The sequence below is a fragment of the Heteronotia binoei genome, chromosome 2, assembly GCF_032191835.1.
Source record: "Heteronotia binoei isolate CCM8104 ecotype False Entrance Well chromosome 2, APGP_CSIRO_Hbin_v1, whole genome shotgun sequence".
NCBI classification, from domain to species: domain Eukaryota; kingdom Metazoa; phylum Chordata; class Lepidosauria; order Squamata; family Gekkonidae; genus Heteronotia; species Heteronotia binoei.
The window spans coordinates 106,277,643-106,295,753 of NC_083224.1; the positions used below are offsets into that span (position 1 = coordinate 106,277,643).

An 18,111-nucleotide genomic window follows, 5' to 3' on the forward strand; every position below is an offset into this window, starting at 1 on the left:
CTTATAATGTGTTCCACCAGGACTGGCCAGCTGTCTGGCAGCCCGGCAGCACTCCTAAACACCCGAAACTGCAAGTCAGCCCTTTCATAGGCCTTCCGGATGCTTGGAGCCAATGCTAATTGGATCGCCCTACCGGCTTTGGCTTCCCGAGCTGCCAAAGTTCCTGGGGCATCCGCGTTGGCTGGAGGTCTGCTTCCGGAGCAAATTGGCGAAAACGTTCAATCTGTTGGCAAGATAGAGCGTCCGCCACCCCATTGCACACTCCCGGAACATGTCGTGCTAGAAATAGAATGTTCAACCGGAGGCACCGCAATGTAAATGCCCGCATCAAAAATGAACCGTGTGGTTGGCCAGCTGCTCCCCCCCAAAGCCAAAGGGCTACTACAATGAGAAAAATTTCCAGAAACGTGAGGTCACGGCAAAGCCCACTGGCCAACCACCCGGTGGGCCAAAGCTCCGCACACCAATGGCCGCGAAAGTATACTCCAAATCCGATGGTGCCCACCGCATCCGAAGATATCTGAAGCTCCACTTCAATCTTCAAGTCCTCCTGCCAAAAAGAAACTCCATTGAAGGAATCCAAAAACTCCTCCCATACCTCTAAGTCCCACCGCATGCCTGCAGTCACTCGCATTCTATGGTGAGGGATCCGTAAAGATCCCATGGCATCACATAGGCACCACAAAAAGGCCCTCCTCGGGGCTACAACTTTGCATGCAAAGTTGAGATATCCAATAATCTGCCGGAGTTCAAGCAACGACACTTTGCGCTGCTTCCTGAGAGCAGCCAACCGTTCCCTGAGGCCTTCCACATTTTCCGCAGGCAACCGAGAAGCTTGCTGCATAGTGTCCAACTCGATACCCAAAAATGTGAGCACAGAACTAGGGCCCTCTGTTTTTTCATGTGCCAGGGGCACCCCGAGTTCCTGCACCAGCTCCAAAAATAACTGCATTAACCTGGCACACTGCCCCAACCCCACTGGGCCCACGTAAAGGTAGTCATCCAAATAGTGAACCGTATCACTTAGCCCCAACCTGACCCTGAGCGCCCATTCCATAAAGGAACTAAAACGCTCAAAAGCAGCACAAGACACGGAGCAACCCATGGGTAATGCTCTGTCCATGGAATATTTCCCATCAAAACTAAAACCTAAAAGGTCAAAATCCTCCGGATGTACCGGCAAAAGGCGAAAGGCAGACTTAATGTCGCATTTTGCCATTTCAGCCCTCCTGGCCACAACCACGAAGCACTTTGACCGCTTGGTCAAACGAGGTGTACTTGACTGAACAGAGAACGTCCGAAATGGAATCATTAACTGATCTGCCCTTGGGATACGACAAATGGTGTATCAGACGGTATTCCCCGGGTGTCTTTTTAGGCACCACCCCCAGGGGAGATACACGTAAGGTAGGTACCGGCGGAGCCTCAAAGGGGCCAAGGACCCTCCCCTCCGCACACTCTTTAGCTATTTTAGCTCTCACCACATGCTCCATTCCTACCACGGAACGCAGTTTGGGAGCCAAACAAGGTACCCTGGGTCCCTGATAAGGGATCCGAAAACCAAAAGAAAAACCATCCAATAGGTAGGCCCTATCAGCCACCAGGGGATAGTTGACAAGCAACCGCCTAAGAACCCTCACCTGAATGGGACTGGGCCCCTTTTCCAGGTGGCTGCTGGCCGCCCCCACCCCTGGGGTGTTTAACCCCTGCCCGGGGTTTGGACTTGCTACAGGCTGAGAAGGCATGTGACCCACCACACAGCGGGCACTCATGTTTAAAGTTACATGCCTTCCTGGAACACACACCCTTGGACGTGAATTCCCAACATAAGAGCCGGGGTTGAACCGACTGGCCTGCCGTACCGCGGGTACCTACACTCACCTGTTGCTTATGCATAAGGTGTCCACTATCAGCCCTATCACCTAAAATTAGGTTTCGCCGGTGACATCAACTGCAGCGAAAGCTGCTGGTTAATCTGGTCCCAGGGCATCCCCGGATTGACTGCCGCCCACATCCGAAAGGCCTCGTCATATTGCAACCAGGCTGTGCCCACAAAATCAGTGTATGCGCGGTACACAATGTCCCAATACTGAAAGAACGTGGCGCTCGAACCGGCTGCGCCCTAGCTATAACCCCCACGTAGATTAAGAAACCTAGCAGCCAATTCACCCAGGTCCTATCCATCTTTCTCCGCTTTAGCTTTTCCTTCTCCTTGTCGTCTAATTCTTCCTTATCCTTTTTCTCCAGTTCTCTAAATAGGAGGCTAAAGACGTCAACATATTCGCCCCTCAAAATCTTATCCCTAGTAGCCACTGACAGGTGGTCCCCCAATGGCAGTGCAGTGTCGCCAAGTGAAAGCACCTGAAACGGTATGGTCCCATAGGGATTCAGGGGGTAGCACCACATGGCACCCAGGGAGCTTGCCCACCCCCCTGCATTGGCATCTGTCCTTGCCCGCCTCACAGAAGCACGCCTAATGTAGGCTGCGTGGTGGGGGTACTCTGTGGGGGTGCTGGGGCAACTGCTTGTGAAGGAGCCTGGGAGCTGGCCCCCAAACCACTCTGACTCATTGGCGGTATCAAAGAGAGGCCCCAAGCCCAAGATGGCCCGGCCAAACCCTGGGGCACCCAAGGCCCTACATTTCCTGGCATTACCAACACCCCACCCGCCATACTTGGGGACACTGTTGACTGGGACAGGCCCTAGGGGCCCCACGGCCACCCCAGAGTTTGGTGCTGTACAGGAGGCTTACCCACGTCCCCTGAGGGGGTGACTGCCACTGCGATAGCCGGCGCCGGCTGCCCAACATCTTCCACTGCCCCACAACCCTGGGGCTCCCGCCTGGCAGTTCCCCCATGTCGTCACCATCCTCATGATCAGACTCGCATCGCTGGGCAGCACCCTCGGGCCCTCCCTGCAATGCAGAAAGATGGGCCAATGCCTCCTTCTCAAATGTCAACCGAGCAGAGTGGCCCGTTGCCCTGCGGCGCCCCTCCCATATAGGTGCCCCTGTAGCCCCCCTCTGCTGCTCTAAGGCATCTTATTGGCCCATGATAGCCTGCCTTAACTGGGCTTCCTGGTTACCATCTCCTGGGGGCCCTGGTTCCTGGCCCCGCCTCCTTACAGGCCTGGCAGGCTGTTCTCCCTTGGAAGGGCCCTGACCCTTCTTAGGTGCCATCACCTGGCCCTATCACAACTCCACCCGGTGTATGGGCCTGGCTCACGTCTACCAAGGCCTAATGCCCTCCTAACCCCCTTTTACAGGTGCCCTGCTAGGGGAATAAACTGACAGGGGGGAGGGGTGGCGTAGCCAACCCCCTGTAATTAACCCCCCTTTTCCCCTACCAAACTATGGCCAATTAAACGTGGAGGGGGGGGTGTTGGGACTGAACCAAAGACCCTTTGCCTCTCAAGCATCTGCTCTACCTCCGATCCACAAACTGCCCCTGGCGACTCCCAACCTAGCCCCCCCACGCAGCCAACAAAGATAAGGATATAATGAGGGGCCACCCGCCAAGCCCCCTGTGACAACAGGCCCAGGACAAAACCACCCCCTCTGGGGCCAAAACCTCCTGGAACAGCCACTCTCCCGGCCTCAGACACCAATGGCCACCACTCGCACAGAAGAGAACGTCCCACGAAGCTGCAAAAGAAACTGCCGCCACTCGCGCTGATGCCCAGCCGACCCCCACGCTTGCGCTGACGATCACGTCGGCCCCAGCCCTCACGCCTGCGCTACAACGATCCCCGATGCAGCTCTCCTCCAAGAGCTGAAAACAAACTGCGCAATGCTGGGAGGGGTCAGGGCTTTTATAGCCCCGACTCCCCACCCAACAGCCGATTCCCGGATGGCCGGGATGACGATCAGCCTCTCTCCATCCAGGTAGGCAATGGCGTCCCCCCCCATCCTATCGCTGGCGAAGCCAACAGTCCGGGAGGGGCCGGTTTGTTTGCCTTACACTGACAGAACCAGCTTTGCTGGGTAGCAACAGTCATTTGGGCAGGAGAGAGGAGCAGACTCAACCAATAGCACACAAGTACTCTTGATTGATAGTTTGATGGGCCAAAGGTTAATGAAGTTCAGTCCCAACCAATCAGGATGCTTGGATTTGCCAACATGAAAACGGTTTTATGTCTATAGGATGACATATATATCATATACACACATACTCAAACATGTACAAACATACATGCTATAATTTGAACAGTCTTTGGGAAGCAGTCTACTTATTGTCCACTATCATTTAAGCAGAGTTAAAGCATTCTTTACAGTGGCTTGTTTCACTGATTTGTATTTAGTTATTGAACTGCATTTTCCATTTTTCAGTAAAATCCTTATTTGATTTTTTTTAACTATTTTCTCTAGGGAACACTGAAGCACTAACATTCTAGGGATAGATAAAAATGCTCTGAGAGCGCTTATAAAAGAATCCAAATCATAACTGGGTAAATGGAATGGAGTAGGAAAAGCTACTCTTTTTTTCTAGATGGAAATACTAATCTTCAGAAACATAAGAGTTTTTACTTCATTTCAGTCTTCTTTGAGAGCCAGTCGGGGAACAGTTGGAGGCTATTTCTTGGCTGGAAGATCCATGACATGGTGGCCTGTAAGTATAAAATATAATCCATGTGTTCCTTAGTATGTATTAGAATTAACTCTAGACTTAAGGAGTAGAGGAAGAGCCAGAATAACAAGTAGGCTTCCAACATGCAAATACAAATGTGATTGTCACAGAGTCACCTCTTTCTGCTCCTAAAAGTGACAGCAGGGAAGAGCTGGTGGCCTTTAAAGACACGCCTCTCCAGCTGTAAGTCAGAAGCCTCCCTTGCTGCAAAAGGTCAGCACCCTGGCCCAGCATGGGGGCCTACTGCTTTTCTTCATTGTTGGGTACATTGTGATAGGGGGTACCCCTGATGCAATAGGGGGCACCACCTGTCGCCAGGGGCAGGGGTGCTGATGGCTATGGCCCTGAACCTAGCATGGAAATACAAGTAAGAACCTTGACCTTGCCTTTAGAAGCTGTGGCTGGATGGTTACTTACAACAAAGTTGCCTGAAACTTAATCCAGTTAAAATGGAGGTCCTGTGCATGGGCCAGGGGAAGGGGATTAGGGTTGGTCATCCAGCTCCCAAACCTGTACGGTGCACCTCTTGTGCTGACCCAGAAGGTAAAGAGCCTGAGAGTGACACTGGATGCCTCACTTTCAATGGAGGCACAGGTTACAGTGGTTGCTCAATCTGCCTTTTATCATCTTTGGCAGGCCAGGCAGCTAGCACCCTACCTATCTCCCCAAGACCTGGCTACAGTGATCCATGCAATGGTCACTTCCAGACTGGATTACTGTAACTTGCTCTACACAGGCTTACCCTTGAGACTGATTTGGAATCTCCAGCAGGTGCAGAATGCACTGGCTCGGCTGTTGATAACAGTACCTATCTGGGCACACATCTGGCCAGCACTGCAGCAACTGCAATGACTGCCAATTGAGCACTGGATCCAATTCAAGGTCTTAGTTCTGACATTTAAAGCCTTATGTGGCCTGGGATTGACATATATATGGGACTGCCTCTCCCCACATGTGTCCCAATGATCATTAAGATCTAGTACACAACACCTACTGACTGTACCTGGCCTAAAGAACATCTGACTTGCCTCAACCAGAGCTAGGACTTCTTTGGCCTTGCCCCTGACCTGGTGGAATCAGCTCCCTATGGAGATCTGGGTCTTCACTGAATTACTACCTTTTTGAAGGGCCTGCAAAATGCAGCTATTCCGCCAGAACTTCAGTTGAGGCAGGGGGCATCCATCAACTGGCCTCTATGCTATGACATCATTTCTGCTATGCTGCCATCATCTATTTTAAATATAGTTATAGACTTTTGCATGTTGCAAATGTATCCAACCATGTTGCCATTTACAATGTGGTTTAAATCTGTGTCTAGTTTACTATACTGTTTTATTTTATTTGTTTTAATTGTACAACTCAAACTGTTATTTTAATATGATGTTATCCACCCTGAGCCCATTCTTGGGAAAGGGCAGAATACAAATTAGCTAACTAAATAAATAAAATATACCTCCAAAACAAAAACAATTTCCAAATTCGTTTTTCAAAATAAAGAAGTATTTGTGCTGAGGAAAAGTCAGATTCTGCATTTGAAATAACTTATGTCAATGAAATGCTAGCCATAGGAGTGGACAGTTCAGCAATCCTATGGGCGTCTGAGACTTCATTAGCAGCAGTCCAAGTGTTTCCAGGTGTACTCCCATAGTTATAATTATTGACTTTAATTCTATCCTGAAAATATATCATAGTGTGTTTGTGTAACACTTTAAAAACAAACATGGAAAAATAATTCTGATAAAACTGATAACACTCAAAGTCTGTATTCCTCTAACCAAGAAGAGCTCAAATATTCAGTACAAAGAAGACAGAGAAGAGATGACATAAGCCCATATTTTTATGTCACATTTTAGCTCACTCTTGGATAACGGAGCTTATGGCAATGTTCATGGTTCTCTGCTCCTACATTTTATGATCACAACAATCCTGGGAAGTAGCATAGGCTGAAAAAGACTGAATGAAGGTGACCCAACTAGACCTATGCCTTATCATTGTAAATTGTCACTGTGCAATTCATCCCAAGAGACCATCCACACCAAATCCCGAGCCACACACAAATGTAGGTACAGCCTTCCTGCCCTTCATAAAATCTGTTACCAACCGCATTGGCAAAATTCTCAAATGCCATAATGTTGACACAGTCTTCAAACCCACACAACAGATCCACCACATGCTGCGCTCGGCCAAAGATATGAGAGATCCACTTTCAACCCCTGGAGTCTACAAAATACCCTGCTCCTGTGGTGCAGTCTACATTGGCACTACCCAACGCAGTATCAACACCCGCCTCACCGAACACAAGAGACACTGTCATTTGTTTCAGCCAGAAAAATCAGCTGTAGCTGAACATGCACTTCAAGAAGGAGACCACGTCATCCACTTTGAAAGAACTGAAGTCCTTTCTACGGCCTCACATTATCATACCCGCCTGAACAGAGAAGCTATTGAGATTTACAAACACCAGCACAACTTTAACAGAAAGGAAGAAAGCATTTCCATCCACCAATCTTGGTATCCAGCTCTGCAAAACACCCTACAGACTATAAATTGCAGAAATTCACAGAACAACCAGCACATTCCACAGAACAATCAGCACAGTCAACAACCATCTTCCTTATCTTCACACCCCTTCCAACCCTCCCAGCAATTAACACAGAACAATGGTCACATTCAGCAGCCAGTTTCCTTATCACTACTCTTCCAGGAAGCCTTACCAAACAATGGGCACATCCACAAACCTATTGCCCTTTCACCACACCCCCTCCAGCCTAGAAATAGCAGCTCTCCAGCAGCCCTGGCCTCACTCAATGCACAGCAGCCAAGAAGGTCAGAGCGCCTACTCCGGCTGCAACGCCACTGAGGATGTTCTCCGCAGCCGAGAACGAAACGTCTGGAAGAAAAACTTTCTCCAGTAGAACACGGCACTTGAGCCCGAAAGATTCTACAAACCCTAATGATGTTACCAGCCGTGAAAACCTGAAATCTTTGATAATTCTAAGCAGAGTTATACTCTTGTAAATCCACTGAAGTCAATGGGTTTAGAAGGGTGTACTTTGCTTAGGATGGTGCTGTAAATTGTCCAGGAGTTGTCCTTTAAAGGGCAGCTGCTGTGAGAGCCCTCTCAGCCCCACCCACTTCACAGGGTATCTGTTGTGGAGGGAGAAGATATAGGAGATTGTTAGAAAGGCGGGGTATAAATATGCAGTCTTCTTCTATGTAAAACAGATTTTCACAGTTCTTTGTTCTGTGTGTGTGTGTGTGTGTGTGTGTATGAAGACAAAATGAAGCACTGCTCTTAGGAGAGGAATAAAGAAGGCAAAAAAGTGCTTGAATCTTTGTTGTCTTGCTAGGGTTGCCAGACCCCTGATGAAAACAACAATACGATGTTCAACACTCAAATCTTTTTATTTATTTTTACAAGTTAATAAACTTCACTAAACAAATTGTAATGCCATATAATATATTTCTCATACACAATTAGAAAGACCAAACAGGTCTTCAATATCTTAATAATTTGTATAAATGATAATCAGCAGAAGTTACTGAGAAACAGAAGCCCATCAGCCCATCAGTCCTGTCGCTGCGTCACGACTTGCCTGGCAATCTTGATACAGTAAGTGAACTGGAGGCCCCTTGGCCATCTTTGGGTTCAGTTTTTGACTCTTTCAATCTGCTTTCCTCTTCCAATGTTGACAAAGTCCTGAGTGCTGTTAGGCCCACTACTTGCCTACTTGACTCATGTCCCTCATGGCTGGTTAAGGCTGGCGATGAGAGGATCTGGGGCCCTATGAAGGAAATCGTCAGCCTGTCCCTAGAGACAGGGGTGTTTCCAGAGGGCCTCAAGGAAGCAGTGGTTTTACCACTCTTAAAAAAGCCATCAATGGATCCTTTAGATCCAGCCAATTACCGCCCTGTTTCAAACTTGTCATTTCTGGGCAAGGTAGTTGAAAGAGCGGTGGCCAAGCAGCTTCAGGGCTTTCTGGAGGACACATCGGCACTAGACACATTCCAGTCTAGTTTTTGCCTGGCCATGGAACTGGAACTGTCCTGGTCACTCTAATAGATGACCTCCATAAGCAGCTGGATTGAGGCGGGTCAGCGCTGTTGTTATTGTTAGATCTTACAGCAGCGTTTGACATAGTTGACTATGCATTGTTGACTCTCCGCCTCGCCAATGTGGGAATACGTGGGGTGGCCTTGCAATGGCTTTCCTCCTTTCTGCACAGTAGGGGACAGAGGGTGGAGCAAGGTGAGGATGTGTCCACTAGATATCCCCTTTTATGTGGGGTTCCACAAGGGGCACTCCTCTCCCCAATGTTATTCAATATCTATATGTGCCCCCTTGCCCAGCTGGTATGGAGCTTTGGGCTGGGATGTTATCAATACGCAGATTAGACCCAGCTATATTTGCTCTTGGACGACCAATCAGCTACAGTAACACTAACTCTGGCTGAGGGTTTGGAGGCCGTGGTGGACTGGCTAAGGAAGAGTAGGTTGAAACTGAACCCATCGAAGACGGAGGTTCTGTGTTTGGGGGGAGCAGGGTTAGAGCTGGAATGTAGACTGCTGACTCTTGATGGGGCGCTACTAACACCAGCGCCTACCATCAAGAGCTTAGAAATGACACTGGATACCTCGCTTTCAATGGAGGCCCAGATCACACATATTGCCAAGATGGCATTTTTTCATCTCCCTCAAGCCCAGCAGCTGGTTCCCCTCCTATCTCGCTCGGACCTAGTCACAGTAATCCATGCAATGGTCGCCTCCAAACTAGACTACTGTAACTCACTCTATGCTGGCCTACCGTTGAGTCTGATCCAGAAGCTCCAACAGGTTCAGAATGTGGCAGTGCAAGTCCTGAATGACATGGGCGGCACATATTCTACTTGTGCTGTGCCAGCTGCACTGGTTGCCAGTTGAGTACCAGGACAGATTCAAGGTTTTGGTTATGACCTTTAAGGCCTTGAGCGGTCTGGGACCGACGAATTTACAGGACCACCTCTTCCACTATGTCCCTGGAAGGGCATTGCGCTCCAGTAATCGAAATCTGCTGGTGATCCCTAGCCCGAAAGAGGTCCAGCTGTCCTCAACAAAGGCCAGGGCTTTTTCAGTCCTGGCCCCAATTTGGTGGAATGCTCTGCCAGAAGATATCAGGGCCCTGCGGGATCTTTTACAGTTTTACAGGGCCTGTAAGGCCCTATATGTAAAGCCCTATATGGCCTGGGACCTGCCTACCTGAAGGACCGTCTCTCCCCACACGTTCCCCAGAGAGTACTGAGGTCGGGAACTCAAAACCTTCTCACTATCCCTGGGCCTAAAGAAGTCCACCTTAAGTCAACTAGAGACAGGGCCTTTTCCATAATGGCCCCTACATGGTGGAACCAGCTGCCGGAGGAGGTGAGGGCCCTGCGGGACCTTATTCAGTTCCGCAGGGCCTGTAAGACAACCCTCTTCTGGCTAGCCTACACCTGACTGGGAAATAAATGTAGCTTATTTGACTCCTGTGAATTATACTGTATAAGCTTTGATGTTAAGGTTTTTAGGTTTTAAATGTTCTGACTTTTTAATTGTTTATATATGTAAATGTTAATTTAAATTCTGTTTTATCATCTGTTGTGAGCCGCCCTGAGCCACTTTGTGGGAAGGGTGGGATACAAATCATAGAATAGATAGATAGATAGATAGATAGATAGATAGATAGATAGATAGATAGATAGATAGATAGATAGATAGATGTTCTGCCAAGCCTCTGCATGAGGACAGCGATGGTTGCCATCCTGGCACCTTTTCCTCTCCACCCCCTCTTGGGGGGATCCCCCCACCCCTGATGTGATCCAATAACTGAATAAGAGCACTTTAAAGATGCCATCAGGGTTTGTAATTTTTAATATAATTGATTTATATATATATATATATATATATATATATATATATATATATATATATATATATATATATATATATAATGTAACTAATTTAACTGTTGTACATCGCCCTGAGCTTGGCACTGGCCAGGGTAGGGCGATTCATCAAATATAAATAATAATAATATGAGGAGCTGCTACTGTTGCCCGTTTCTGTCCACCTATCATCAGATCTAAAAGGCTTCACAATCTCCTGTATTCTGTTGTTACATTTAGGACACTTACTAGCAGGACCAATGAAGGTTCCAAACCTTTTTAGATGTTTAGAAGGAATAACCAGAGAGTTTTCAGCATGGCACTCACCTACACAGATTAAAGTTTGGCCAATCTTGTTTGGTCTTTCTAATTGTGCATGAGAAATATGTTGTATAGAGTTGATATTTGTTTAAGATGTGAGGTTTATTACTTTGTAAAGATAAAGAAAAGGATTTGAGTATGGAACATTGTATTGTTGTAACAAAACTGAAACTGTATAGCAACTCTGATAACTTATGTATTCTGGCAAAGTGATATTATATGATGTTCTACTTTTTTCTAACATAATAGTTAGAATTTTTCTGCAGATAGTGCCTTGTATTTAATGGTTATAATCCATGGCCTGTTTAGTAATTGAAGACCCCTGATGGAGGCAAGGGTCCCCCGCCACCAGTCTCTTCTTCCAGACAACAATCAGAAGATTGGCAAGGGGATTTAGAAGAGAGAGAAAGGTCCAGGCCACATTGTTGTTGTTGCATAGGATGTGATGTCATCATGCCAGTGATATCCAGGTGATGTTCTGGTATTTGATCAATAACTCTATAGTAGAAGCCATTTTTACTGTAGAGTTTTGCCCAAATAACATAACATCACCCAGACATCACTGGAATGATGATATGACTTCCTATGTGATGCCAGCCTGGGCCTTCGTCTTTCTCCTTGTAAGTACGGATCGGCATGAACCATTTGTGATTAATTTTGGCCAGTGTGGCTCATGGCAGGTCAACTGACATAAACTTTCTATGAACTTTCAAGCGATTCATGGCAGTTTGTGAATAGATTCACTCAGGGCTTTTTTTGAGCAGGAATGCACCGAAATGCAGTTCTGGCTAGCTTGGTGTCAAGGGGTGTGGCCTAATATGCTAATGAATTCCTGTTGGGCTTTTTCTACAAAAAAGCCCAATGTGAAACAATGGTGACATCAGGGGTGTGGCCTAATATGCAAATGAGTTCCTGCTGGGCTTTTTCTACCAAAAAAGCTCTGGATACACTTTCAGACAGATGGTCTCTGCTCAATCAATATCTTTACAAAACTTCAAAGCAACAGGAGGGTTGAATTCTCCATCCTTGGAAACACCAATAGGAGCCCTCCAAAGCTCTGTGCATTTTGTTTGTGTAGCTTGCAGGGAGCCTATTCTATACACTTTTGAACCTGTCTCTGACATTTCTCCCAAATGCACTTTCCTGGGGGCATCTTCTTTGAGGGGCCATAACTCAGACCCCCAAGTCCAAGCTGCACATAACTCAGAGGGCATATAGAGGAACACTGGGGGAAGTCCCTGCAAGTTTGGTATATCTAGCTTGCACAGGAGCTATTCTATACACTCCTGAACATCCTGAACCTGCACCTGTCATTACCCCAGAAATCACTTCCAGGGGCAGTGTCTTTGGGTGTAATTTGGACCTTGTAAATCCAGTCCTCATCAAACTTGGAGGGCAGGCAGAGGAGATTCATTCAGAGATTCCCAGTGAATTTGGTGTCTCCAGCATACTGGGGGCATTCTACTGCATCATGAACCTCACAAACCAAACCAGTTCGTTTGGTGCCTAAAAGTTCATGGCAGTTTATGGCTCACCAACTGGGGATGCCATGAACCACAAACTGAAACCAACCACATTTTCCCGGTTCATGTCCATGCCTACTGGTTAGTCCCCCCATCCCCCACCAGTTGTCAGAAGGAACCTGCCAACTCTATGACCTACCAAACATAGATTGCACTAAATGCTGCGCTGCTTACCATCCTAGCCTTATTGTGGAATGAAAAGAATAGCAAACATTGCAGGATCCTTCCCTCAGATTTTCTCAAGCCTATTATATATTTTAAAAATATAAACACATGGTTTGCAATATGGTTTGTATGTACATCTGGAAATGTAGAACATGCAGTCATGTATACAAGTCACCAGCAATGTAGTGCTGGTGATTAAAAATTAACAAATGCAAGCAGTTTAGTATTTCAGGGGTATTTAAAATGCTGGTTCCAGCATACATAAACAGAAACAAATTAACACCCTCTCCCGATAGCCTTTTATAGAGTAACATCCATGGTGGCAAAAATGAGCCAAGACCTTTTGACAACATAGCACATTTGCAAGGAAGATGGAGATGTTTCTGAGATAAAAAGGCAAGGCCTTTTTTGAAATAAAGTTTAAAAAAATGTTCAAAAGTTAAAGAGCAATTTTTGTTCTGCTATGGCAAGATTCCTGACTAGTAACTTCATTTATTGAGCAACTGTTTTAGGAAGACTGAAATTCTCCTTATGAAACCACCCAGACATAAATCTCCAAAATGACTCACTGGGAAGACATAAACCTTTTGAAGGACAGATTTTCTTTGGAGCTAGAAAGGAAATACAACAATAATTTAAAGACCCAGAGAAATAAGTGTCAGAAGAATAAATATCCTTTTCACCCTGTCACAAAAACACATGGCTGTAGATTTCTCAAGTGCTTACCCGCTAGCTGAATGCAGGTTTGTATTCCATCCTGTGAGTTATATTAATTGTAAAATTCTGTGGGCTAAATTTTCCTCATGCCTCCACTGGAGACATATACTGTTATATACCACTATATAACAAAAAAAAAGTTATTGTTTTAATGCACTCTGTGCTCCAGTTTCTCCCAAGTGACATTTAAGGACTGGCTTACCTGTAGTACTGCAAGAAATTTAAGAGGCTGACAAGAAACCAAGTACTCCCAGTCCCTCTCTTCTTGCTAGAATAATTTGCTCAGGGAGAACACAGCCATATGATCAGAATCAGGAATTATTCCAAGCATGGGGGGTTGATGCATACAATGGCTTTCCTGTGGCCCTGGATAGAACAATTATTTTGTATATAGATGGCTTTAATTCTTGTGATCACTGGGTTCATGGTAATCACAGATGAAATTTATGTGGGCATTTTCCAGCTTGTGACTGCAATCGTAGGTACACTTTCTTGGGAGTAAGCCTCATTAAACATGGTTGAACTTGATTCTGAATTGACATGAATAGAATTGCTCTGTTAGTTGTATAAAACCCACCACTACATACTGACTTCAGTAATTTGCATGTCTTCATATTCCATCCTACATGTAGGCTATTTGCATTAACAAAAGCCAGAATTAATAAACTGGAGGAAGCATAAGATAATTTTTCCTCTAGATCACAACACACCAACTGGTTGCTACAGCAAACTCAAGGTGTCTCTTGAATTTCTGAACCAGTTCTACAGAGAAACTATTTCCTGCATAAAAGTATTATCTAGACAGCAAAAATTATTTCCCCCCAGAAATTAGAATGATGGCTATGTTTTGCCCCCCCTCCCCCCAGCCACTCTGATCTGTGATGGGAAACAGGAGCTGGGATGGGGAATCCCACACCCTGTCATGGATCCTGGCCACAGGCTCCATAGACTTGCAGAGAACTGACACACAAAATTTGGGTTTACTTACAAGGAGAGCTTTAATAGTGTATCATCAAAACAGTTTCAGGGTTAAGTTCCAGTCAGCTAGACTTGAGACGTACACACACAGTGGAACTTAGAGACAAAGAGCATAACTAGAACTAAGCATCTTGTACCCTAAATGCTGGCTGCAAGCCCAAAGAATGATTAATTAAGCTATTTCAAACACTTGGATGAGCCAGGCCATCCTGCACCTAGCTTCCAGTGTGTGTATGTGTGTGGTGTGTATGGGGGGTAGGCTTCCCAACCCTCCCGCCCTGGCGAGGGACCCCAGGATTTCCAGCCTCTTCCCCCGCTCCCCCAAAAAACGGAAGCGGGGGGGAGGAAATGGCACCAAGGAGCATAGTGAGCTGCCCCATCTCGGAGCGGGCGATGCCACTGCGCGGCTGCCGCCTCTTCTCGGCTTCACCGTAGCTGCTCCTCCAAGATGGGCTCAGGCTGAGCCCGGTTCTTCTGAACCGCGGTTTCCCCGGCTGCTTCATTCGTCTCCTTTCAAGGGTAACACACTTCAAACACAACATATACAATGCAGCAGCCAGCTTACTATTTGGCTTTAAGTCTCAGGAGACTACGCAAAGCAAACAGGAAGTTACTCCCAACTGGCCGTTGCAGGGTGGAGTCGGAGCTCCATTAAACAAACAGGAGCCTGGCCGCTTTCGAAAAGTAATCACTGCTCTCCAACACCCCCCCCCCCTTCAGCCATCCAAAATAGCAAACATCAGCCCTCTACCCAAGCCATCGCGCATCCGCACTTCCTATACTGTCCGGTCCACACTGCGAGCGTGCTAGGAGAGCTCAGCGAAACCAAGAGTCCCACATCACCAATGACTTATATATGGGCCAGACTCCTCTAAGGACTTTGCACGGAAAAGCGCCACCCCCAGCACTGGCCTGCCCTCACTGCGGTGCGCCAGTGCGAACAGGAACTGCACAATGTAAACCGTCAGTTCCTGAAACACCATCGTGGGCGGCGGCGTAAAAGGGCAGGGCAATGAAATGGAGCACTTTCGTGTTTGCTTCTGCCACCTGAGGCAAGCAGGAGACACCCATTGCAGCTCCGGGGCGAGAGACCACTTTGGCAGCAGTGGCACTAGTGTGAGAGGGGTGCATGCCTCCTCCCGTGACGCCTTCTGTTGACACCGGAGAGAAACGATAACCGCTGCGAGCCGCATCTAGTGCCTCCTCTTGTGTGCCGAGCTTTCCGCTCTCTTCCCAAGTAGCTGTTGGATTCCGCCGGGTGATGAGCAATATCCCGTAATCTCAAACAACAGAATTGCTTTAAAGTGCCCAATCTCTGGAGAAACAGAGCAAGGAATCATGGGAGATGAGAACGCTTTGACCACCTCTCCCTGGAGGTCCCTTCCAACTCTATGATTATATTATTTATGTATTTTGTGACCTCTTAAGAGTTTGAATAAGCTAGCCCCCCCCTTCTTTTCCTATCACTTCCTCATATTCTTTGCCTCTGTCCTGAAGCATATTCAACTCTCATAAGGGCAATAGTTTGGGTTTTACTTTTCTTTTGGTGAGTTTATAGGGATGCCAATCCCCAGGTGGGGGCAGGGGATCCCCTGGTTTGGAGGCCCTCCCCCTGCTTCAGGGTAATCAGAAAGCGGGGAAGGGGAGGGAAATGTCTGCTGGGTACTCATGATTCCCTATGGAGACTTATTCCCATAGAAAATAATGGAGAATTTATCCACGGGTATCTGGGATTCTGGGGGCCCTGTTTTTTGAGGTAGAGGCACCAGATTTTCAGTATAGTGTCCAGTGGCTCTCCTCAAAATACTCCCTAAGTTTCCAAAAGATTGGACCATGGGGTCCAATTTTATGAGCCCCCAAAGAAAGTGCCCCTATCCTTCATTATTTCCTATGGAAGGAAGGCATTTAAAAAAATGTGCGGTCCCTTGAAATGTGATGACCAAAACTCCCTTTGGAGTTCAATTATGCTTGTCACAGCCTTGATCTTGGCTCCACCCCCAATGTCTCCTGGCTCCACCCCCAAAGTCTCCTGGCTCCACCCCCAAAGTCCCCAGACATTTCTTGAATTGGACTTGGCAACCCTAATGGGGAGGGGGGGCAACCTAGGTCTTGAAGGTAAGCTAGGGTTGCCAAGTCCAAATGACAAGCTGGCAGGGGATTTAATGGGACTCTCCAGAAGAGAGAAGGGAAGAAGCATGTGGCATAGGCACATTGGGGACATTAAAGGTGTGACGTAGGCATGTCAGTGACACTAGGGGCAACACTTTGGTTTTTGGGCAAAACTCTATGGTTTTAAACTAATTCTACCATAGAGTTTTGCCTAAAACCAGAGTGTTGCTCCTGATGTCTGTGTGACATAGGCACGTTGCATTTGGCCAGCACCAGGGGGGAGCACTGGAAACCAGGAGATCCCCCATGTTCCAGGAGGACCTGGCAACCCTAAGATAAGCACTAAAAACAAGCACAGTTCCCCTGAGAGCAGTTCATACTGTCCTCTCACAAGAGACTCAGAGCAACTAGCAAAGATAGAATTACCCAGGTCAATACACACCTACATCAGGGGCCTAGCAGCTCTATGGCTATGACTAACAGTGACATTTACGTGGTTGCCAAGTCCTTCCTGGCCACTGGCAGGGGGTAGGATTGCCAGCTCCAGGTTGGGAAACCCCTGAAGATTTGGGGGTGGAATCTAGGGAGGACAGGGACATCAGTAGGGATTCAATGCCACAGAGTTCACTCTCCAGAGCAGCCATTTTCTCCAGGATAATTTACCTCTGTAGTCTAGAGATAAACTGTAATTCTGGGGCATATCAGGTCCCACCTGAAGGCTGGGAACCCTATTTAATGGACTCCATCTTGGGGGCAAAGGCAGCAACTTGTAGTAAATAAATGACAACAGGCCCTTGACCTGGGGTGCGGAAGTAGGAACAGACATTTCAACTCTCAATCATTCCCCACCCTAAACTTTGTGTGACATTTTTACAAACCTAGAAAAAAAGTTTCTGTAGCACGAACTGTTCCACAAACTCCTTTCTCTGCCTTTGTGTTCCAGGATATAGGGAGAGCCTGTGGTTTGGCACAAAGTACTGCCAGGAAAATGATAAACTTTTGATTACTTTAGGCCATGTGGCATTGTTGCATAGCTTTATATACTTTCTTTATCCTGTCTGTTTCAATAAGGATGTATATCTTATAGAAGGTGTTTGCATTTCTTGGGAGCTATCCTATTTACCCAAGATATGAATGCATATTCCAGCAGTCAGTCTTTTAATCAGAGACATCCCAGATGAGATGTTTGTACTATTTGCTTTAGGAAAGATTTTCACTCTCATGCAGCATTAATATTTAAACTATCTAAAAGCTGAGAGGGTGGTCAGATTTCATGCTCATAGCTAAGGGTTCACTGTTGCAGTGACAGAAAGGCCTACTATTCAGAGACAGGGAAGAGAAAGGGAGATAATGCAATTTATTGAAGAAAATACTTTTCAAAACGTTAGCTAGGGTTGCCAAGTCTGGGCTGGGAAATTTCTGAAGTTTCTTGGAGTGGAACCTGGGGAGAGTAGTGTTTGGGGAAGTGAGGGAGCTCAGAAGTGTATAAAGCATAGAGTCTACCCTTCAAGGCAGCCATTTTCTTCAGGGGAAATGATCGCTTTCATTTGGTGTTCAGTTGTAATTCCAGGATGTCTCCAGTCCCCACATGGAGGTTGGCAGACCAAATGTTAGGCCTGTAAGTTTTTTAAAGACAAAACCCTTCTAAAGGTATAGGTACTGAAAGATAGTTTTTTTTTTAAAAGCATTAGAAATTGGCAGTACTGTGTGGCAAGCAGTGTTTCCTTGCTATAGTTTCAAGTGAATTACATAAAGATCAGAAGGTTTTGAGCA

At 46.8% G+C, this 18,111-nt stretch overlaps 1 protein-coding gene across 1 annotated transcript in view; it reads left to right on the top strand.

The window, feature by feature from the left end:
- Positions 1-18,111, top strand: part of SLC5A9 (solute carrier family 5 member 9) — a 221,397-nt gene that overhangs the window by 44,129 nt on the left and 159,157 nt on the right. The window contains exon 3 of the mRNA XM_060231788.1: positions 4,536-4,607. Coding sequence (XP_060087771.1) covers positions 4,536-4,607 — 72 coding nt within the window. The remainder of the gene's footprint in view (positions 1-4,535; positions 4,608-18,111) is intronic.